General features: G+C 42.8%; 2 protein-coding genes across 2 annotated transcripts in view; both read right to left on the bottom strand.

Moving 5' to 3' along the window:
- Positions 1-7,267, bottom strand: part of LOC145397820 (BBSome complex member BBS7-like) — a 115,275-nt gene extending 108,008 nt beyond the window's left edge. Inside the window, exons 1-4 of the mRNA XM_080270848.1 lie at positions 7,167-7,267; positions 3,709-3,769; positions 2,643-2,754; positions 598-721 (exon numbers count right to left, since the gene is read on the bottom strand). Of these exons, the coding sequence (XP_080126974.1) occupies positions 598-721; positions 2,643-2,744 (226 nt within the window). The 5' untranslated portion in view covers positions 2,745-2,754; positions 3,709-3,769; positions 7,167-7,267. The remainder of the gene's footprint in view (positions 1-597; positions 722-2,642; positions 2,755-3,708; positions 3,770-7,166) is intronic.
- A 4,963-nt stretch (positions 7,268-12,230) lies between these two features.
- The window catches only part of LOC145397862 (neurotrypsin-like), a 32,006-nt gene continuing 20,473 nt past the window's right edge, over positions 12,231-23,763 (bottom strand). The window contains exons 10-14 of the mRNA XM_080270896.1: positions 21,250-21,412; positions 18,964-19,107; positions 15,173-15,282; positions 12,671-12,779; positions 12,231-12,545 (exon numbers count right to left, since the gene is read on the bottom strand). Coding sequence (XP_080127022.1) covers positions 12,231-12,545; positions 12,671-12,779; positions 15,173-15,282; positions 18,964-19,107; positions 21,250-21,412 — 841 coding nt within the window. The remainder of the gene's footprint in view (positions 12,546-12,670; positions 12,780-15,172; positions 15,283-18,963; positions 19,108-21,249; positions 21,413-23,763) is intronic.

Raw genomic sequence — 23,763 nt, 5'->3', positions numbered from 1 at the left:
ATTCGCAAAGGGGTCCGTGACTCAAAAAGGGTTAAGAACCACTGAGCTATAGAATGACTGGAAAGGAAGCTAGAAATGAAGGATAGAAACCATAAGAGAGCAGTGAGGAAATTAAAGATTTATGCCAGACTCAATCGATAGCCTTTGCGATGTCAAGTGCAATGGCAAAGCTTTTGCCAAAGTCTCGAAAGGAGGATGACCACGAGCCTGAAAGACTGCCAGTGGAGTGTCCCTGGCGGAACCCATACCGATGATCGGAAAGAAGGTTGTGATAGGTAAGGTGCTTTAAAACACTTTTGTTAAGGATAGATTAAAAAACTTTTGAAATACGTGATGTTAAAGGAATCTGGCAACAGTTAGAGGGTTGGGAATGGTCACTCTTCTTTGAGACAGGCTGACTGAGAGCAAATTCCAGCAAAAAGGAAAGGTAAAAGTTGACAGACAATGGTGAAAGAGTTTACCCAGGCAGGGTGTGAGCACAGAAACATAGTTCTTGAGGACAACAGGAGAGACCCCATCAGGCCCATATACCTTGTTGGTACTGAGGCCAGTGACGGAAGAAAATGCATCAATCTGAGAACATTGTGGCTAACTCACCTAGTGCTCCTCCCAGCTCCAGACGCGTAATGGGTTTGGTGGCTGCAGCCCTGAAACCGTACTGTACTTCTCCTCGCTTCATGTTGAATAACTGTATTATCCCATCCTGGTCACCAACTACCACCTGCACACAATTATACACAAAATCAGGAAGCATAGAAGGTAGGTTTGACATTATGGCAAAGCAAACTATACACTTGTAAAATTCACAAGCAACAGTGTCCAAGAGTTAGGCTGAGTTTTGTTATGTTTGGTTTGTATATTACTGTGAGATCTAAGTCTATCTATCTATCTATTGCCAGATGCCTCAACCCCGTTCGGGTAGCCACAAACAAATTGCCTCCATGTCGCCCTGTCCCCCGCCATTTCACCGTCCAGCTCCCAACTCACACACCCCTCTCTCATATACCTCTCCACCCCATCCCTCCATCTCATCCTCGGCCTCCCCTTTCCTCTTCCCCCCCTCCACCTCACTCACATACACTCTCTTCATCAGTCTTTCATCCTCTATCCTCTCCACATGGCCAAACCACTTCAGTGTATTCCTCCTAACGCTTCCTATTACATCCACATCCACACCACAACGCTCCTTTATATCCTTATTCGTCAGCCTGTCTCTCCATGTGACTCCACAGGCTCCTCTTAAATAACTCATTTCCACTGCTCTCACTCTTGACTTGTGTCCTTCCAGCAACGTCCAAGCTTCACTTCCATACGTTAGAGTTGGTATCACAATACTGTCATGTAGTAACTTTTTCACTTCCATGTTTCTTATCACTGCTTTCAAGGAACCAGCAACCTTTCTTCCCTGCTGTACCCTTTCAAGCACTTCACCCTCCAAACCTCCATCCTTACTCATCACACTACCCAAGTACTTAAACGTACTCACATTTTCCAATTCCTCACCATCCAACCTCGCTGTACATTCATTGACTTCACCTCTCTCAAAGACCATCACTTTGCTCTTCCCTACATTCATCTTTAGATTCCGTTTCTTACACACTCTCCTAAACTCATCCACCAAGCCTTGCAGCTCTCCTTCGTCTTCACTCAACAACACAGTATCATCTGCAAACAACAGCACAGGGAGTTTCCAAACACTACCCTCTCTCACCAGGGCCACTCCAACATCCACTACTCTACCTTGTACCTCTTTTATTACCCCATCCATGTACAGATTGAACAACCATGGAGACATGACACATCCCTGTTTCAACCCAACCTTCAAAGGTAAAAAAATTCATTTAGTTCACCATCCACACGCACTGCAGCCTTAGCACCATCATACATACTCTTCACAGCATTCAACAACTTCCCATCTACTCCATATATTCTTAATACTTTCCACAATCCTTGTCTATCCACCCTGTCATATGTTTTCTCCAAATCCATGGAAGCTGCATACAACTTCTCTCCCTAAGTACTGGGGGAAAAGGGAGATGGTATATCTGATAGTTTGTTATATAAGATGCTCAGTAAGGACCTGTTACACTAGACCTAGGGTTGGTATACAGTATATGAAATATGGTCCTGTAGGTATCCCATGTAGACATGTAAGACAACAGTAAATCAGTACCATACTGTATGGGTTTGGCCTGTGTTCTTTGATACTAGATCAATAAGCAATACAGAACTAATACTGGCCCTCATTTCATCATCATCAACATTTAATCCAGTGTTGCCCCATGAGGAGTGTACAAGTCCAGGGCTAGGCAAGGTGGTCCTGACATTTAAGATGAGTGACCAGTCTCATTCACCCCTGCATGGCATTACGTGAGCAATAAACCCCAACCACCCCTTGAATATAGACTTGCACAGGCATTCAGCACAGAATTTAACAATTTGTCCGATGGGTTACCAGATGTGCTCCATACACCAGACCTTGGCTCAGTGTATAACAAAAGTTGAAGATAGGTCCAGCATAAATGGGTCTTTGAAAGTGTGGGTTTACTGTTTGTATATTCTAGATAGCACAGATAAACTTAATACAGTAATAAACAATGCACAAGCCAGACAACCAAATCCCAGCTTTGTAAGCGTTCTACCTTCTGCTGAGTCTTGGGTGATGGTGCGGGCAGGACCCTGAGGCAGCGTGGGGACGTCAGTCCCACCTGCAGGTAGTCCACACGAGTCAGGCTCAGCTCCATTACTTCTGGCCTGGAAAAGTTTGTACAAGTGAAGAAGGCAGCATCATATGGTTGAGAGGCTAGGAAGCTCCCTCATACCTCTTCCTTGTGTTTATTTAAAAATATGGCACAATAATATGCTCTCATATTTTAATAATGTGCTTTATGTCAACATCAGGAAGACATACAGCAGATACCATACAAGAGAATACAGTAACTGGGCGTAGTGTTCAATATAAATTACTGAGGAAGAGGTGTTTGACAGCCTTCTACGATGACAGGATTATGGACATTAGGATGAGCCCCTTTGAATCAATTATTTGACCTTATTCCTGCTGTCTCCAGATGAATTTATTTATTTATAATATACCTTTAGAACCTGATAAGGTAGATACAGTCTTGCCTCAGTATGCAATGGCTGAGTATGCGACTGTCTGATCGAACTGATGAAAATTTATATCCAGTTTTGGGTTAATACCTGTATTAGCGAAAACTGCTTATACAACTTTTTCGGTGACCAATAACGATGATTCCCTGTGGACCATTGTCACCCGCGCAAGCCAACAGTCATATGGTTGGGCCATGATGGCCACCCAGTATTTACATGAGCATCAAAACACCACTGCTATTGCAAAATAATACTGCAAGTACACAACGAATAGTGCAGTGCACCATGTATGATATTACCGTAAATGAGAGAGCTTTTTGGCGTGTGAAATACTTAAACTTGTCACTTGAAAAACACCACATTGCTCTTCCTCAACCTCAGGGGAGAATCCTTGGTGATGGTTCACACCGGCCTAGGGATTATTTCAAGTGGATGGCAGAAATGTTTGCTGAGAATTTAGGTTCCATGGCAATTAACCAGGGCATGACTGTAAACCCTTCAGTACTAGAGATCTTTCCAAAACTGGATGAAATAGCATGGAGATAGCACAATTAATCTGATACACCAGATTGGAAAGGTTAAGCAAGTCAATCCTACCTGTGGGTAGTTCAGGTGGTCGGGGTTGGCTCCACCACTCTTAGACTCAAGGAGTAACCTACTGTATGGTGAAATGAAGAGGATGGCTCAGAATAAATGCCTAAAATGGCTTCACAAGGGTCATAAATGCATAGAATCTGGGTGAAATCCTTTTCGATTTATTCTTACTGCTACCAAAATCATTTAATTCATCTTCTGAAATACTTCTCCTACTGAAGGTGTTTATCAATGCTATATCTGACCCTTTCAGTTTGATAAGTCTATCGTAAGATACCTGAAAATGTCTGGTGATAACAAGAATAAAAAGACATCCCAGAGCTTAAAAGATTGAGGTAGACATCAATTTTTCCTAAGAATACAACCTGCAAAACAACGGTACATCCAGAGGTTTCCAAAAGTACAACTGAGAAAACAGGGATAAAGAGAGTACCGTAAACAAATTTCATTAAAAAATGTGATTGGCCTAAGAAGTGATTTTGAGGTCTTCCAGACACAAGCTAAATGTGTTAATCCATCCACCCTCTATGTGACTATGGGTCACATCTGTAACTGATATAAAAAACTACATGAATATACCTAATTACTGCAGAAGTTGCAGTGGTTAGCTTCATGAGAATGATCTGGGTCTTGGGCTAGGCCTACTTAAAAATTTCCTTCTCCTTCAAACTCTAACATCTTTGCACAATAGTTAAACTGGGAAGGGAAGAACAATTTCTGAGGCTTTCAGGTATAATGTCGGATTAAGAAAAAAAAAAAAAAAAAAAAAAAAATCTGTTAAAAGAAATCCCCAGCAACTGACTGTGACAGTATTCCTGATCTTTTGTAACTACAGGATGCTGATCCAGGGAATAAGGTACTAACATAACTGAACAAATCATCCAAGGTAGCTTAAAACAGACCATTGAACAAGTTCAAACCCCTCCAAGTATGCTGGAATGATAGCCTTTGCTCAGACATCATGGATGCAATAGGAATTTCAGTGTCTGCAATCTATAATCATGCTACAGTTTTTAAAAATTATTTTCTACAAATGAATTACTCACATACAGATTTCAAATAGGAGATGGTGAAGACATGCACTGATGTGTTCAAAATTTTCAGTTGTATTATTGTGATATTGTCTAGACAAGGGTAAGTCTGGCAGATACTTTCATAAATCTCACTAAAATTTGGTCCTCTAAAGTGACCGATTCAGTTTCCAACCTGCAATGCAGTTTATTGTACCAAAGAATCTCAGTAATTATCTTACAACTAAAGATTTACCAATAAAATCCATGGGTTTCTTACTGATCTGTATAGATCCTACTGCCTGCCCCCATTTCCACATGTACCATGTATTTATCATACTCTTCCTTAAAAATATTTGTTGAGGGTACACTCACTACATTCTGTGGGAGTCTGTTCCAATGACAGGCTACATACACTCAGAGCAAATGTGTTTCATGTGTGTGATTTATTTAATCGTTTTTTGTACAGCTGTCTTGAGTTCCCTCCAACATTGGTATCTGTCCTTTAAAAGAGGTCTAAATGATTTACATTCTCATGTTCTTCCAGTAACTTGCTGACTTCAATCATGTCCCCTTGTCTTCTACGATCCTCCAGTTTTGGGAGGTTGAGAGTTTTAAGACGTTCATTGGTAAGGTGTCTGAGATGTGGGATTGTCCTAGTGGTTCTTCGTTGAACTTTTTCAATTTTGTTTATGTTTCCTCTTTATTGGGGAGACCATACTTGAACAGCATACTCCAGGTGGGGTTGTCCTGTAGATGGTGGTGAAGCCCCCATTCGTCCAATACTTGAATGTTCTCTTCATAAGTCCAAAGGTACCGTACTGTGTGCTCAAGACATGATCCTGTCTATGTGTACGTCAAATTTTAAGTTATCACTAAATAGTACCCCCAGGTCTTTTTTTGATGTGGACTCCGATATATTAACCCCTCTGCTGTCATAGGTGTGCCATGACTTGTTCCTTCCAATATGCATAACTTTGCATTTAGCAGGACTGAATCTCATTAGCCACTTATCAGACCATTCTACCATACTGTTTATAATGCTTTGTATTATTTGTTATTCTTCCGGTGTTCTGACTTGGTTATATATTTTTGTGTTGTCTGCAAAGATTTTGCATGTGGTGCTCACTAATTTTGGGAAGTCATTGATGTATACTAAGAACAACAAGGGACCTAGTACTGAACCTTGTGGGACACCACTTGATAATTTAGTTAAGTCAGACTTGACACCCATTATCTGTAAAGTTTGCTCTCTGTTTGTCAGAAAATCTTCAATCTATTTTACCGGTACCACATTTCCTCTGTTGGTGGTAGGTGGTGCCGACCATCATCCACTCACTTGATATAGTGCTGCCTACTTCTTCCTTAGCATTTATCATTCTTTTTCTGTGCCTGCCCTCCTCTCTTCCTACCCAACTTTCCTGTCACTTCTTATTGCTCTTCTTTCCTTTACAGGTGACTTGACATTGAGTGACAAGCCAAATGGTTTCCTGTAAGCCAAGAAACCATTTACAACACTGGGTGGTAACCATATAACCGACCCATACGTGCTCCCTGTACGTCAACAAGTGGGTTGGTGGAGTCTCCCTCCCTGTAAAATAAATAACTCAAAGTCAAATGGCCACCCCTTACGGGATTATGGCATCTGGCAATAGACAGATAGAGACATATCCTCTCACACCAATTTTCCACAGCTTATAAACTAAAAATTCAAGTCATCTCCATAATACTGTGCATCAACATGCATTCTTGGATGAATATTGTTATCTTTGATATATCACTCGTTTTGTATGGCCCAACTTCCCTCTTAGCACTTTTGTTAATTGCCTGGAAGTAATGTTTTCTGACTGATGGAGGGCTGATTGGTCAAATATTACTAGAACCTGGTTCAAGCTCACTTGACAATGCTTTTGTTTCTTCTTCCTGAATGTTTTCTGATTTTGCTTCCTTAATTACCAAGACCAGTTTACTTTCTTACCATCTCTTAATATAACTGCTGCATCGTAGTGGCATGGAGTTTTGTCGGTTCTACTTAATACCTTTTTGCAGCTTTATTTTTGTGTCCTGTCAGCAGGAAGCAACAGAAACATTGTCTAAAGCTTCAGTGTGGTGACAGCAATCTGGAACAAAGCAATGAACCACTTTTATTTCGTAATAACCTTTGCTTTGATGTTAGGGGAAAAACGGCATCATCTTTGTTTGGAAGCAGCATGCGGTTGTCATGGTTACGTGACAAACTCCGGCTCTCCATGGGGTTTAATGTATCTGCACACAATAAATATGGTTGAAAATACAATCAACACCATTTTAAGACAGTTGAAAATCTAAAAAAAAAAAAAAAAAAATCCTGCTGGGGTACACATTTGGCTACTGCTTCCGTTCACGGAAAACATCGCCTGGCTGTATTAAATAATAACAGTAATAGACCTTTTTGCTTCATTTACAACTTACTGTTATAGTACCCTGCGTTGTAGCATAAGGAACAATGGCCTCCTAAGGTTGCAGCTGAATAATCACTGCACGTCTCGGAGTCCTCGGATCCCCCGCTGTCGCCGTATTTCACCCCAGGAATGTTTATCGTGCACAGCTAAATGCAGCGTTGCCAGTAGGGTGACTGCTCCCGCCCAATCTTCCCGCAAAATAGTCCTAAGCTAGCTCAGGAGAGTTGTGGTGTGGATGTGGATGTGATAGGAAGCGTTAGAAGGAATACACTGAGGTGGTTTGGCTATGTGGAGAGGATGGAGGGTGAAAGACTGACGAAGAGAGTGTATGTGAGTGAGGTGGAGGGGGGAAGAGGGAGGGGGAGGCCGAGGATGAGATGGAGGGATGGGGTGGAGAGGTACAGTATATGAGAGAGAGGGGTGTGAGTTGGGAGCTGGGCAGTGAAATGGCGGGGGACAGGGCGACTTGGAGGCGATTTGTTTGTGGCCATCCCCAACGGGATTGAGGCGTCTGGCAATAGATAGATAGATAGATAGCTCAGCCTAATAAAAATTAGCCCTTCCACTGTTCCACAACGCAGTCTTATCAGGGCTGTGTCCTCTAACCTATATCCATTTCCATGGATTTGTGTACACCTTGACAGTTCTTGATGACAGCATAAAAATAAAAAATCATCAACTTCAGATTAAGCGTAGATACAAATATAATGCATGAATGCTTGAAATGGATATTAGGTGTAGGAACATATGGATTAAAAAAGTGAGAGAAATTTGGGAAAGGGATTTAACTGGAAATAACCAACACATTATATTTTCTTCCTGCTGTCTACAGTCTAACAAAAGCACTAGCATCATAACTTACAATATGGAGCACTCAAGCGTGCAACACCCGAGCCCACCAAGTGCACTGACCTTGACCTTCGATCGATTGTTCTCAATCTAGCATTAGTTCACTTTTGCCGTTCCCTTACCCCTTCCTCCACCAACTCTGGTCCAAACTGGATGAAAACTATCTGAGTTGACCTTGTACGATGACCTTGATTTTTTTATGTACTGTTCCCAAACCAAATCATCATTAGCTAACCCTCAATCCTTCCACTAAGTTTGGTTCAGATCAGATAAAAGAGTTAAAAGGTCGAACATTTGACCTTACCCCTGACCTTGACCATTCTGGTGGTTCTCAAAATCGAATCCCTTATTCCTTGTTTTTCCCTGCACCTTTCACAAGTTTTGGCCTAGAACGAGTGGAAACTTTAAATAGACCTTACTCTGTGACTTCGACCTTTGACCTATCCCTATGACCTTGACATTTATTTGTTTTCAAAAACGAATTCCTTCACTTTTGCCTTACCCTGGACCCTTCCTCGGAACTTGGTCTACATCAGATAAAAACTGTAAAACCTGCTTAAATTGACTTTGCAATGTGACCTTGATCTTTGACCTGTTATTTGAAATGAAATACCCACCAGACGGAACGACCCCACCACCACCACTCCAAGAGGAGGCCATAGGGAGACTTAAAGGTGTTCTGCGCTGTCCCGCGCTACACCGACGCATCTCCCTTGTGACCTTATTCCCCTTTTCCATGCAGCCGTACCACCTAGCAGGTGTTCAGTGTGAGTGCATAACACTCCGACGGAGCAAGCACTCGCCAGAATCGGGGTGGGACTTACAACAGCCAAGTCCCAAGTAGGCCCTCGGATGCAGTGTCCACTGGATGTGCCTCTAAAAAAAGGAGGGGACTCCACCAGAGCCTTACGTCCTACTTTACCCCAGGGGAGCAGCGGCACAGTGGTGTCCTCCGGATCTACTGTTCGAGATGTGACCATCCGGTTCTCCTCCTTCTGCCATCCGCCTCCGGGAGCCAGCACATCGGCACGTCTCTCAGACGACCTTTGCTGGTACTCCCCAGGAGGGCGGCGGTCCCAGTGTTAGCATCCACCGGATCTACCACAGGGGGACAGACCACCAGTCGTCCCCCAGCTGTGCCATTCCCTGACAGCAGGAGGACAGTGTCCACCAGACCTGTGGCACCCACCAGGAGACCCCATGGGCCTCCCCCTCCAGTCTTCCCCGGGACAAGCGTCGCCTGAAGGAGTGTCCACCAGATCTCCTTCGGCTGCTACCCCAGGCGGGAGCCTAGGCAGTATCCACTGGATCTGCCTGGCCGAAGGAGCATCCTCTGGTCCCCCCTCTCGTGCCCCGGCACGGAGTTCTGGCAGGGACCATCAGGCCCGCCAAGCAGGGGAACAGACCACCGGTCGTTCCCCCCGTGACTCCGGATGCTCCCTTCGAGGGCAACGCCTCTAGCTTAGCCCGCCCCTCCTGTGGTAGAGCAAAGGGCCCCCCTTGCCTCCCCTCCTCTATGGAGAGTGGAGACTGTTCCCCCACAGATACCCCGCCAGAGACCAGACAGGGCAAGACCATTCCGAGGCCGGACATCTTGTTGCCGCAGCGCCCCCTTGTCACCTACAGCCGCCGATGAACTCCCCCAGAGTAAGCAGTCATAGACCACCTCTGACGGCCTCCTCCCCTAGGCGAGACTGCAGTCCCAGGCACAGGCGAGCCGCCTCTGACACCCACAGCAGTTGCCAGACTACCCCCAGTGCAGGCGGCCGCAGCCATCCCCTGACGTCGGCCTCAACTAGGTGAGACCGCAGCTCCAGGGAGGCGACGATTCTCCTGCAGCTGAACCTTGGTCCGGACCAGGTCAGGTCCTTCCCTAGGACACCCACCACGACTAAGGGCAGGCGTGGTGCTGCTTGCCTCCTGGCCCTGTTCAGCACTAGCCTCGAGGGCCACCACTCTCACAGGACCCCACCAGGAAAGGGCTGCCCACCACTCTGCCCTTCAGCTCCACCCGGACTCCAGGCGACGCTGACAGTGACTCCAATCGGGACAGTACCCCTGACAGCCCTCCCCCTACTCCCGGCCGCCACCTGCTGCTGCCAGGGTAGTGGGCCCAGGCGTGTCCCTAGCGCCAGTCACCGCCCACCCGTTTCCATGAGTAGAAGTGCTCCGAACTGTATATATGCCCCCTGTCAGTGTTCCCCCCTCCCCCCTCTGGTGTTAGTACACGCACCTGTGAAAAGTGTTTCCCCCCCCCCCCACATTACCCTAAGTGATATCCAGGCCCCAGTGTGTGCTAAATCGTGACCCCAGGGGAGAGTCTATGATGAGTGCTATCATTGGAACAGTGAAACCAGTCCCGGCCGTCCCACGTGTGTCCCCCCCCCCCATGTACAAGTGTTGTTTCTACCTCGTAGGCTAGTGTGTGTAATATACTGTATTCCATGACTGTATTCCATGGCTATATTCCGTTTATGTCACGCAAGTGTACTGGGAGTAATAGTCTGATGCGTTCATGTCCCGCGAGAGTACTGTGAAGTAGTGCCACCTCCCATCCATGTCACGCGAATGTATTATAAGTGATATACCCTCACGCTCTTGTCCCGCGAGTGTATCATAAGGCAGCATATATCCCGTCTATGTCACGCGAGTGCATTATGAGTGATATAGCCTTGCGTTTATGTCATGCGAGTGTACTGTGAAGTGAGGTAATATCCCCGTCCATGTCACGCATATGTGCTCATACCGAGATAGACTGTGCTAAAGGTCCTACTGTGCCCTTACTCCTACGTGTGTTCTAATGAGACATATCCAGTGTACTGTAAGCGTCATATGTATATTGTATCGTGGTGTATAACTAATGTAAGTGTGACCTATATTGCTCTGTATTGTTTAATATATTTGTACTCTGTAGGATTGGTCATGTACTGCTGTGTATATCGTTGTCTGTGTTTTTGTGCTTTGTTCATTACTTAATACACGTGTGCATTTGATCAGTTTGTGTTTGAGCCTCACCATCATTGTCTGCATACTCTAGCCCGGACAAGAACAAAGAACCCAAGGCGGGCCCAGAATATTCTGCATAACATGAAACATAATAGGTCACCTTAATTAAAATCCTCATCCCCCTTCATATAGTATGGCTCAAATAATATGAAAACTGTTTTAGTTATTATGTTCATACGCAGATGAAGGGTCGAACTTTGCCCTTACCCTGTGACCTTGGCCTTTGACAGATTGTTCTCAAATTGACTCCATTTGTTCTTGCATTATCCTCACGCTGCCCTACTTTGTACCTCTTTTATAGCTCCATACATTTACAAACTGAATAGCAACGGAGACATGACACATCCCTGTTTCAGTCCAACATTCAGACAAAAGAACTCGCTTATGTGTGTTTCACCATCCACACGCACTGCAGTTCTAGCGCCCTCTTATACATACAAGAAGCTCATGTTAATTCCTTCAACAAATTTTTCTTTTATTGTTACTACCACCAGACAATTTATATTACTGGAGAGGCTAGATAAACTCCTTCAAAACCAAAGGCATTTCCTAAATCGACTAATTTCACTCATATCAGTACGGTGAGGCATTATCTCCGCCAATGAAGTTGGACGGATGTTGTATTTTCAGTACCCGTTTCTATTTGTCTGCCTGTGTACAAGGCATCTCAAAAAGCTGCTATCGAATTTCAATGAAATCAGGTAGATATATGGGAAATGTGTCAAGGAAGGGTTCAGTAGGTTTTGAGGTGGATCCGGATCCTGCTGCAGGAATAAATAAAAAAGAAAAGTTTTATTGGCTATGGCACAGATATGTGCTCTGAGACTGTAACAGGGCAGCTCGAGTAACACAGTAAGCTAATCACGTGAGACCATAAAACTGTTAAATAATAAAATTTCAGACAATAAAAGGAAAAACATTTGCTACTGGCAATAATACTGTTGTATATCCAGAATACAATATGAAATTAGACGAAGATTTAATTAGGTACTGGCAAAGATCTTGTCATAAATCCAGGTCTAGAATTTTGTGACCAGTGTTATGTTAAAAAAAATAATAATAATAACTCCTAGGGCTGACAGACCAGAATAAAACTTAGAATCCAATCAAGAAATAAAAATGCCAGCTTTAACAATCAGCAAAGATTGGCACTAACCTAGAAGAACACGAGTTAGAATCCGATGACAAAAAAGAAAAAAAAAAACTAACAAGACTAAAATTAACTACTGCCAAAGATCTTGTCGTAAATCCAGGTCAGGTATTTGGTGACCCGTGTAAAGTTGTCTGGGGCCCTTCGGGATGAGCAGCTGAACCCCGTGGACACGATGCCATACAGAGACTTGGGGCCATCACTCCCCTTCACCCGGCAGGCTAGTGGACCCCCAGAGTCGCCCTTGCAAGCATTGACGGCTCCTGGAAAGTTGCCAACGCAGACGAAAGAGGAGGAAAAGTTTTGGACTCCCCCAGTAAACACCTGCTCGCAGAAGTGGTCCTTCAGGATCCCCACTCTACCCTCTACTGGTCGAGCTTGGGACTGGAAAGTCAGAATTTGTTAATATCATCGTGGTCGTTGCCTTCCATCATCATCACCATCGCCAAGAGGACAGTGAAAAGGAGGATGAACAACAGTAGGCGGTGAAAGAATTTACATGTACTTACATTGCCGCGGTCAAAGTCAAGTCCCCAGCCGATAAGAGTGCAGTCCTCTAAGTTTCCGTACACGGTCCTTGCTTTGGGCAGGCACAGGGGCTTCACGTGGGGACCGAACCTGGACCAGAGTTAAGCAAGGATTAAAATCTATATACAGCCTGTGAGTCATAGTTTCTGTTCATACCCTTTACCTGTCTGTGGCTGAAAGGAGGTCGTCGCCAGGGCTCACTGGCATAGATTTATCCTGATTGCTGAGGGAGTGGGTGACTTCTGAAACTAATGAGAACTTAGATATAGAGAGAAAAGAAGGATACAGCAGAGGAAACTCATTTGATACAACTGCTTTTATATTAATGTCAACTTAGCACGGAAACAAGAAAAGTACAACAGTTCATCACTTGTAGCCAAATCTGGCACCATTGCATCATCACACTGACGGTTGTTTTAAAAGCTTAGATTGCTACATCACATCGCTATATTCCCAGGGCATTGTTTCATGCAGTTTCAGCTTTCCTGTTTTTTGAAACTGCTCAATTTTCAGTGAAGAGACCAAATACTTTGAGAGTCACTGTAGGCTTAACTTTGCATTTTTTCTGAATTACTCGAACTGTAGGGCGGGTGGGGATGGATGATTACATAGGATATCCCCCAACCCAGTTGTAGGTGGGATTCATGGCCCTATCTCTCACCCCCTTGATCTACACTCATACGAGTTTTATGCTGAATGAGGGCTTGTCGCTCAGTGTCAGTCGAGTTAGTTTTTTAAGATGATAATCTGAAGTTTTGCTAGACTGCACGATGTACAGTCGTGACACTAAGACATTCTGCAAAATCTCCAAACTACCAAAATCACGTCTTTGTTCTGCATAAGCTCTGGCCACGGCTTCTTTCAGTAAGAGATCCAAATTTACCGACGTGACATCAGTCTTTGGCCAAGTAAAGTCATCAGTGTCGGCTGCTGCGAATTCAACGGACTGGTTTCCGGTGTCCATGAAAAGAGTTCCGTTGTCCATGAAAGCAGTAGAGGCGACGGGATTTTTGAAAAATAAAAAGTATCGCGCAGGAAATGTCTGATGATGAATGGTAACTACAGCTCGTGATGTTCCGAGCTGATTAGTCTATATCAAGTGAATGTGCTTACGTTGCGTACTGAGCAGGAAACGAAGTGCCAACGATATATATGGCACTCTAAGAAATAAAGCCCACTGACTTACAGTAGAATCATCTGCAATTTCGCAATAATTATTGTTTGTATGTCAGAATATTTCCCGAAAAGTATACACTGATACTTCTGTGATCGGGTGTACTGTACGTCCCAAGAATGACGTTGCTGCTTATGTATGTACTCCTTTAATTCCGTGAATCTTCCTCCTTCTCTTCCTTCTTCTCCTCCTCAACATTCCTTCTCTTCTTCGTTGTTTCCCCCCTCTCCCAGTCTTCTCTTTCTCGTTCTCCATCTCTTCGTCCCTTTTCATCATCTTCCATCTTATCTTCGTCTCTTCTCATTTCCATCCTCTCCTCCTCGTCTCTCTTCCTCATCCTCTTTCTCACACTTTCCCCTCTTCTATATCCTGTCTCCTCCTCCTCCTCCTCATCATCATCATCATCATCTTCCTCCTTCTAGTACTCCTTGTCGTTCTCCATAATATATTCCTCCTCCTTCTCCTAATCCTCGTCATTCTCTATAATTATCCTCCTCCTCCTCTTCTTCTTCTTCTTCCTCCTACACTTCTCTCCTCTCCCTCCTCCTCTTCTCTTTCATCCCCCTTTTCCCTCCTCCTCCCGCTCCCCCTCCTACTCATCTCTTCTACTCGTTCAGTCACAGACAGCGTCAAGAGAATCTGATAACTCGGATTTCGTTAAAACAGATTTTAGTGATCTTCCACAAGACCTACCATGTCACAAAATCACCGCTGCTAATACCTGAATGTAAAAGCCCTAGCTTATATCCGGAATGCATGGTGGGTATTAGTGAGGAAATGGTGATATTCGAAAGTTTATGGCAAGCAGGACTGTTAATTAAGCCTCAGGAACAAACTGACTATAATCGTTTCACTCAAACTTTGCCTAATACTGCCATCTCTCCACCTTGAATGCTGAGTCGTAACAATGGACTAACATTAGAATATGATGTTGGTCACGATGAAGTGTTGTGGTTATGATGTAGAGCCGTGTTATTGTTTTTTTCTGCTACAGAGCTACGTAAAATAAACTGCACAAGGACGAAAATCTGGGCCAAGTTAAAGTAAGAACAGGATATAATTCATGTCCCGAGTCGGTCACAGAACTGATGTTAATGTGTTTTTGTTTATTAATTGCTTCTTGGCTATTTGCTCCCCTCCTCCCCGACCCTTTGGGGTTTATAGTCTACAGTATTTAATATGTGTTTACTGGGGCCCACAGTGGATGTCTTGTACCGTAAATTATTCTACCACAACTACTGCTACTAAGTATTAAAAATTGTAACAGTAAAAATAATAATAACTGTAAACCACCATAAACACAACTCACCTGATGCCTCTGCCGTCCTTGGGCTCCACCTTCACCAAAGCGATGTCGTTGTCGTCGAAGGAGAGAACATCAAAGTCTTCGTGTTCCCAGATCTTGTCGATGAAGTACTCCTGAAGAAGGCCAAGTAAGGGCATCACTTTTACCACTTTAACCTTTATGTGTTAGGGACAACCCTAGTATTTCTACCAGCTAGCAATCGCCTGGGGGTGAGTTCCACACGGCAGTGAGTGTTAATGCTATGGTCTGTTTGACTGACCTGTGCACCTGAAATGTATGCGGCAAGTAAGGTGTGTTTGATTCGCGGCTGCTGATTGGCCGCCCATGATGTCATTGATGTAAATGCAGGCATGTACTGTAGTGCAACATGCGGACGTAGGTGTACACCATGAATGGACATTATGGTGCAACATGCAGACGTAGGTGTACACCATGAATGGACATTATGGTGCAACATGCGGACGTAGGTGAACTGTACGCGTAGAGTTGATGCAGTGCAACATGCGGACGCAGATGTACACCGTGGGTGGATAATTTACTTTAAACGTTACTCCTCGTCTTATACAACTTTATAATAAATTTTAATTTTTTGATAACTGTAAACTTTTAAAGCTAATTTTGACCTCTTTAGCTTCGGAAATTATTCCATATTTAAACTGGCTGCTTATATTGCAGGCAATTAACAAATATAAATATACATATGCTAAAATAAGAAGAGCTGTAGATTTACATCATCGGCGGGCAATCAGCAACCACGAATCAAACACACCATACTCACCCCATACATCTCAGCTGCACAGGTCAGTCAAATAGGGTATAGTACCACTAACATTTTTATAGTCGGGGCAGTTCTTTTCTATGACATAACTTCTCAGATCCATATTCCTGATTTTCTTCTCTTTCTTGCCCAGAGTGCTCAGCATTGTTAGCTATGAACCAGCCAGTTTATTGGCACCTGAGTCCGAATCTGATGGAGGCATCTGGCGCAACTCGACTCTCGTGCCCATCCACCATTTGTTCGTTTGAGGGTAAAATAAATACCTAGGGTGGCACCTAGAGGACGGAACTGTGGTAATCTGGACGACAGAGTGGCTTTACATCTCAGAATACTGGGTGAATAACCCACAACGGGCTCATAAGGTCTAAGGCCCGCATACAAGATCGAGGCTTGAGCCGGCCTTGGGGCTTGATTCGGTCTCGGGTCGGACTTGAAACGCGCCCGCCAAATACCATTATGCAGAAACAAGGCTTCAGTCTCGCACAGAACGAGCCTATGTTCTCAAGCCCAAAACGCTTGAGTGAGCTTGAGTCGGACTTGAACATTGAGGATCTGTTATTGAACGATTTTTTAAAGGTAGATTTGCTTTTAAAACAATAAAAAATCTATCAACAACCCCAGGTACAATAACAGATGGTGGCTGTGAGATCTTTAGCAAAAAATATTTGAAATTTATTCAAAATCTTTGACCGTCAGGAAGATAATAGGCTGCGCTGTGGACACTTGCATAAAACTTAATAATGAGTTTTCCATCGGCTGATGATATTGCATACAAGTGTTGCTAGCAATGCCTTATGATATTCATATTTGCGTTACAATGATATCAGTACTGATGTACAGCATGGCGTAGCCTACTAGGCCATGGCAACACTTTCTTGTACACATTCTTATACATTTTAATATTTAGGTTATTATACAGTTTTCACGATACAGTTCGTATTGTAAAGTTATTAAAGTACCTTATGCTTAAAAGTATTTTCTGTATCATATCACCAATAACAGACGCTATCTGTAATGAAAGAAAAGCATTCGGGAGCCGAATGCTAATCGCCCACAAGAATATGCCGTTGGCCAAGTCCAAGGTTTTGGCCATATCTTGACACCCTGAAGGTTTCATATTGATAGCTCAAGCCGTTCATGAGATATAATGGTGCTAAAGGCGGGTGATAAAAACTAGTTGACATTTGACAGCCATTTTGGTGACCTTGACCTTCAACCCGAGTGCCCATTTTTGAACTCGTCCAAGATTTCGGCCATATCTTGATACCCGGAAAGTTTCATGATGATAGCTCAAGCCGTTCATGATATATAATGGGAAGTTGGGAACACACACACACACACACACACACACACACACACACACACACACACACACACACACACACACACACACACACACACACACACACACACACACAGAGGCAGGCAAAAACATTATCGCTCCGCATTCCAAAGGCAGGCTATTACTATTAGAATTAATACGGACCTACGGTACATATGGAATCATTACATAAATTAAACAACTTTCACGCTCTCCGTCACTACTATTCTAACATAACGATAATGTGGGCTCTTTCCTGGCTTTCGTTCTTGTAAAGATTATAATGTAAGTTATTCTTACAACGATTATTCATTATTACTGCAATCTTGATAACGCAGCAGCGTATTATGTACGAGTAATTCTTGTACAATACTGTGCCAATTTTACAGCCCACTAACCTTCACTAACGTTACAGAAAAATGAAAATGCTGACTTTTCTCACTTTTCTCAAGGGCCATATTCTCTAGCTATATTCATAAATTTATTTATTTCCATATAAATCTTGTAACTTACGGGACCATTATAATAATAATAATAATGGTAAGCATTATCACACAGACTACAGAAATACTCGTATAATATTTGAAAAGTAAGATGTTATCTAACCAAGCCTCGGTAATTAAAATATCCACGCAGATAATGACAATTGACCATAGATATCACCTATTTATCATTTTAGCAAACATTTTGTTTATCTTGCCTTATTTGCTAAATTTAATATGGCGGCGACGATCATTCAGTCACGATGTAGTGATGCCTACTTCTTCCTTCACCTTTATCATTCTTTTTCTATGTCTGCCCTCCTCTCTTCCTATTTCTTCATTCTTTCCTGTCACTTTTATAACTTATCTTTCCTTTTCTTGTGGGTTTACATTGACCGACAAGCCTAATGGTTTCCTGGAATCAAGAAAACCATTTACAACGTTGGGTGGTAACCATATAACCAAACCATGCGTGTTCCTACAAACAAATGGGTTGGCGGAGGGTTAGTGCCTCTCCCCGTGAAGCAACTAACTCAGAGGCAGGCGGACACCTCTTACGGGATTATGGCGTCTGGCTGTAGATTGACAGACAGAAGGTAAAAAGAATCGGTGCTGATTAGCTGACTGGAAAAAATTCAAAACTGTGTTAGTCCGTGACTTCAGCCCGACTTTGTGAAGTCTACCTTGAACCTCAATTCAGCATATGGTCGGGTCCAGCTGCCCGAGCCCGACTTGAGTAAGCCGTGAGCCAGGACCTGGGACCGTCCCAAGCCCGACTTTCAGTTCCAGCTCAAGACTCGTTCTGATATTGTGGCCTACTGTAAGTTACCGAGAAGAGCACGACGGCTAAGGGACTCATGGCGCCTGCTCCACTTCTACCTTTTTTAAGACTTTACGTTATTTCCCACCAGCTTCAGCCTCTCGCTCAACCCTATTCACCTGAATAATTTTTCTCAGAATTATCTTTTCCCCCAACCTACTGCTTTGACTTTTATCCCCGATTAACTTCCCTGGCTTATTTCCTTGACTTACTCCCCTAACTTCTACCTTTTGTTTATTTCGTTCGTCTATTTCTTTCATTCATCATCCACTTCTTCCACCCATCACCCACTTCTTTCACCCAGTTCTTTTAGTAATTTCCTTCACTCATGTGCTTATTATTATTTTTAGCACATTTCCCTCCTCCTCCAGTTTCACCCTCCCCCCCACTCACCTGCTCGTTGTCCTCCTTGAAGTCTGAGTTGAAGTCTCCCACCCTGACAAGCAAATTGAGTCGTCCGAGAAGTCTGAGGCAGTGAGCGGCGGTGACTATGTAGTACTCGGAGATGATGGTGCCTCCACACAGCAGCCTTCCAGCCTGTATGCGCATTAAGTCATCTCTCATTATCTATCTCTCCTTACTCGTGATTATATTCTGCCGAATCTCCCTAATGGCAGGTGGGACGGCCAACATTCACTTACTTGATGTAGTGTTACATTCATTTAGATGACTCTACACTGAGTGACAAGTCACACTGTTTCTTGTATCCCAAGAAATAGTTACTACGTGAGGTGATCCAACCGGATGAGGCTCATAAGGGTTTACTTCTGGGGTTTTCCTAACCTAATATCACCTTTTTCTTAATAGAAGGAAGAAGGAACTTAGAGGCGTGAGACTGGTCACTCCCGCCTAAACTGCCTTGATTAAGTAGCCTGGTCCCAGGTCCCTATGTTCCTGACAGGGCAATAGAGGACTGGGTGAAGGATGGCTACTACCCTCATTACACTAAATTAACCCTTCTCACTGCTATTATATTGTTAACTACCCTTATATTCAGCTAATTTTCCTCATTGCTATTATTTTCAGTTAACTCTTCTTATAGTTTATTCACTTTAATTCTCCTGCTTGTGATTATAATCAATAATATATTGCATTCCATGATACACTGTATACATTTACCTCTTAAGGCAGGGTTACCTAACCTTCATTAGTTTGTGCGCCCCCACATTAATGTATCCCATCCTACGCACTCCCATATAATAAAATTTTAGATTAAAAAATATATTAGCATCGAAAATATAATGAACTCACATTTACTGTAGCCTATATTTGTACAACCAAAGTATTTTGAAAATAAGAGTGCATATATATATATATATATATATATATATATATATATATATATATATATATATATATATATATATATATATATATATATATATGGTCTGGTTAGTACTTGGATGGGTGACCGCCTGGGAACACCAGATGCTGTTGGCAACCCTACGCGTCAAGTGGGGTTGGTGGAGGATTAGTGCCCCTCCCTGTAAAACAATTAACTCTAAGCCCTTGGCCACCCCGTTTGGGATACATGGCGTCTGGCAATGAATGAATGAAAAATATATATATATATATATATATATATATATATATATATATATATATATATATATATATATATATATATATATATATAAGCAGGAGTAATGCAATGGTTATTTTATAGTTATTTTACTTTACAAAAAACGCGACTCAAGCTATCTTAGCAACTATCGACTTATTAGCTTATTACCAGTTAATTACAAACTCTTCACTAAATTCCTTACGAACAGAATTATAACTAATTTGGATGAAATCCAACCTCGTGAACTGGCTGGATTCCGAAGCGGGTATTTGACTACTGCACAATTAATGAACTCTTTGAGAAAACTACAGAATATAATAAACCACTGTGGTAAGGTTCTGTTGATTACGAAAAAGCTTTCGACTCAGTGGAGCACATAGAAATCATAAATTCATTGCGAGAACATGGAGTAAATGAGAACATTGCAAAACTGCTCGAAAACGAATATAAGGAGGGAACTGCAACAGCTAAATTACATAAAGACTCTGAAAAATTTAAGATCAAGAAGGGTGTGCGTCAGGGAGATACAGTTTCACCAAAATTATTTACAGCATGCATAAAAAGCATTTTCAGAAAGCTAGACTGGGAAAACATAGGAGTAAACATAGACGGAGAAAAGCTAAACCATTTAAAATTTGTAGATGACATTGTCCTAATCTCTGAAACAGCAGAGGGATTGCATGAAATGTTAGATAACCTGAACAAAGTCTCGATGTTGGGTTAAAGATGTACTAATGCTTAATCCAAATACATACAACACAAAGCATCATCAGAATAAGCGAATTTTTTTTTTTTGAAGACGTTGATACAATTATACTTGGGGCAAATACAATTATAACTGGGGCAAATGCTAAAATCACTTCAAACAACCTCATGTATATAATTGATGCAACGTATGTCAACACTGAAAAGTTGGGAATAACATGCAAGAGAATATGGCTTGTAATACGCAAAATACATCGCTATAAAAGAAGAGGAGGAGGAGGAAAACAGTAGAAAGAAATGATAGATTATAAATAAGGACCGGGAAGATGATGTAAAAAACTAAATAAATGAAATACTTCTGACAGTGCTGATTATGTTCAAGACAACGGCAAAGACGAGGAACGTACCACGTTCTGCCTCCGAAGTGAGACCAGCCATGGTGCATCAAACCTGGAGGGGATTGAGCCCCCTCGAACCTTTGCCAGGCGCGTCAGGAAGCGGGTAGATGCATCCTCAACACTGCCACAGTCCTCAGGTTGTAATGACTGGAGCGCCGTATCTAACTCTCCAGCTCTGCAAAGATAGGTTATGGGTAACTGTCTCTAGCTCTGTATGGGAACGAAACACTCTCTGTAGCCATCTGTTAACTTCGTAACTATATCTGCAACTCTGACTATCTCCTGTAGTGAATGCAACGTTGCGTCCAGCTCTCTGCCTGGTTCTGTCTGCGAACGTAAATCTCTCCGTATCTATCTATAGCTCTCTAACCTGCAACTCTGACTATATCTGCTGTAGTGTCCGCAACATGCACCCCATATCCAGCTCGGCATCTCTGTACAGAGAAGCTATGAGTAATTATCTACAAACCTGACTATTCCTAGCTATCTGGAACTCTAACTATTTGCATCACTATCTGGTATAGTAAACATCCTGATCACCACCTCTGCACGAAGAGCTCGTCGGTAAATCTGCAAACCTAGCACTACCCACAGCTATCTCTAATCTATGTAACTCTGTTTGCAACTTTGACTGTAGGCTGTAGTGACGGCAGTGCAGCATCCGGTTAATTGATAGTGTATGGAGAAGCTGTTCTACATGGCACTGCAAGATTCGCAGTAACTATTTTTTGATGAATAATTTCACATATAACACATTTTACCTATTTGTCCGTTACTAAGAGAAAAATGTAGATACTAGAAACACAGAAATAACATAGCAACAGCAGCAGCAGCAGCAGCAGTAGCAGTGGTAGTAGTTTAAGGTCCATGCTCATCTGGACTGAAACCAGAGGACTACAGGCAGAAGCTATCCCTTTACTCGCAGTGCACCGTCCTTCTTTCGAAGGGTAACGGTGGGAGTTCAGTGATGCTTGTATAACCAAGTAGTGGAGCTGCCAGATTATGTCGGTGTAACAACAGAGGGCATCCCTTGCCAGCACCAAAAACACCATAAAAGACGGTATCTATGTATAATAAAATCGGTTTACCGTATGCATAATAAATCGCTTAGGACTTGGCGTGGCGACATTTCCAAAGCCTATGAAAGATGCCGCCCTGTGTTCGTAATCCTTCTCAAGCGCTTTTCCAAGTCAGTTTATTTATTTATTTAGTACCTCCGCCAATGAGGTTATGTTTTCACTCCTGTCCGTTTGTTGGTTGGTTGGTTGGTTGGTTGGTTTTTGAGCAAGATTACACAAAAACTGCAGGACGGATTTCCACGAAACTTGGTAGAAGAATGGGCCTTAGCCCAAAATAGACTCCATTAAATTTTGGTGCGGATCCGGTTAAAGGTGCGGATCCAGGATTTTTTTTTTTTTTTTTTTTTATGTGACCGACTCTGGGCATAGGCTTCACAGCCTGCTTTCAAGGCCCAGTAGTCCTCCTACGTACCGTACACTTCTACATGTCACCACTTCGGCGCTAACACCCACCGTCCATACTGAATACATGCTAGGGCTGTCTCATACAGGACTGGTGTATTGGTATTAGCGGGGGTATTTTTTTACGACATATCGGCGGGTCTTCTGGTAAATGAGTAAAGTCTGATTTTCCTGAATTCAAATCCTTAAACTGTTCCCTGCCCCCAGCGGGATTTGAACCCGGGTCCGTTAGGACTGTAGGCCAACTCTCTACCAACTGAGCTACCGCCTCCCCATCGAGAGATAGGGCGTTTTTCGACATTTTTATAAAATTTCCAGTAAATATTGTATGGATCTTGAAAAAAATCAGGTATATTTACTATGTTGGTATCTACGATGTGTTCAGTTTGGCGCGGATCCATATAAAATTTCGGCTCTAGCGGATTTTAATATGCTTTTATAGAGGGTAGTTTAAAACTATGGTGTTACAACTTATAGGGTTATGATCTTGATATTGGATTAGACTTGACTGAATTAAAAGGAATTGCATGTTGGGCCTTGGCGGAGGTATGCGCTCTACTGAGTGCTATTCTTGTTGTTACTATATTTATTTATTTATTGTTCCCTGGAACCCCTCTTCCCCTCTTGTTACTGAACTAATAAAAAAAAAAACTAATTTTTACCTATCATTTCTAATAACAAATTTCGAAAGGACTCCTGTAGAGATTTTTTTTGTTTATTATTTTACCACCCTCCCCTCTTCCCTCTTCAAGTTTCTTGGCCGAGGGTGTTACTCAAGGGAAACCCCTCCCCCCTTTCAGTACTGGATACGCCCTTCTTCCTGCTCTGTTACTTTGACAAGTCCATGGTTTTGCTTTCAAGTGATTCACTAAAATTTTTATTTTTAACAAATAATACTGTAAAAGTACAGACTCCTGTAATTCACATAGTGTCAAGTGATAACAAAACATTGCAAGGATGTTTGATCTTTCAGCACCCAGTGAGTGAACATGAACTAATGTCCCACTAAGGAGCCACAATCTGAAAAATTCTCTTGTTTTTCATA

The sequence above is a fragment of the Coenobita brevimanus genome, chromosome 43, assembly GCF_032717465.1.
Source record: "Coenobita brevimanus isolate Jiangsu-jjx chromosome 43, ASM3271746v2, whole genome shotgun sequence".
Lineage (NCBI taxonomy): Eukaryota > Metazoa > Arthropoda > Malacostraca > Decapoda > Coenobitidae > Coenobita > Coenobita brevimanus.
The sequence above is the reverse complement of the archived record's forward strand: the minus strand, read 5'-3'. Positions and strand labels throughout refer to the sequence as shown.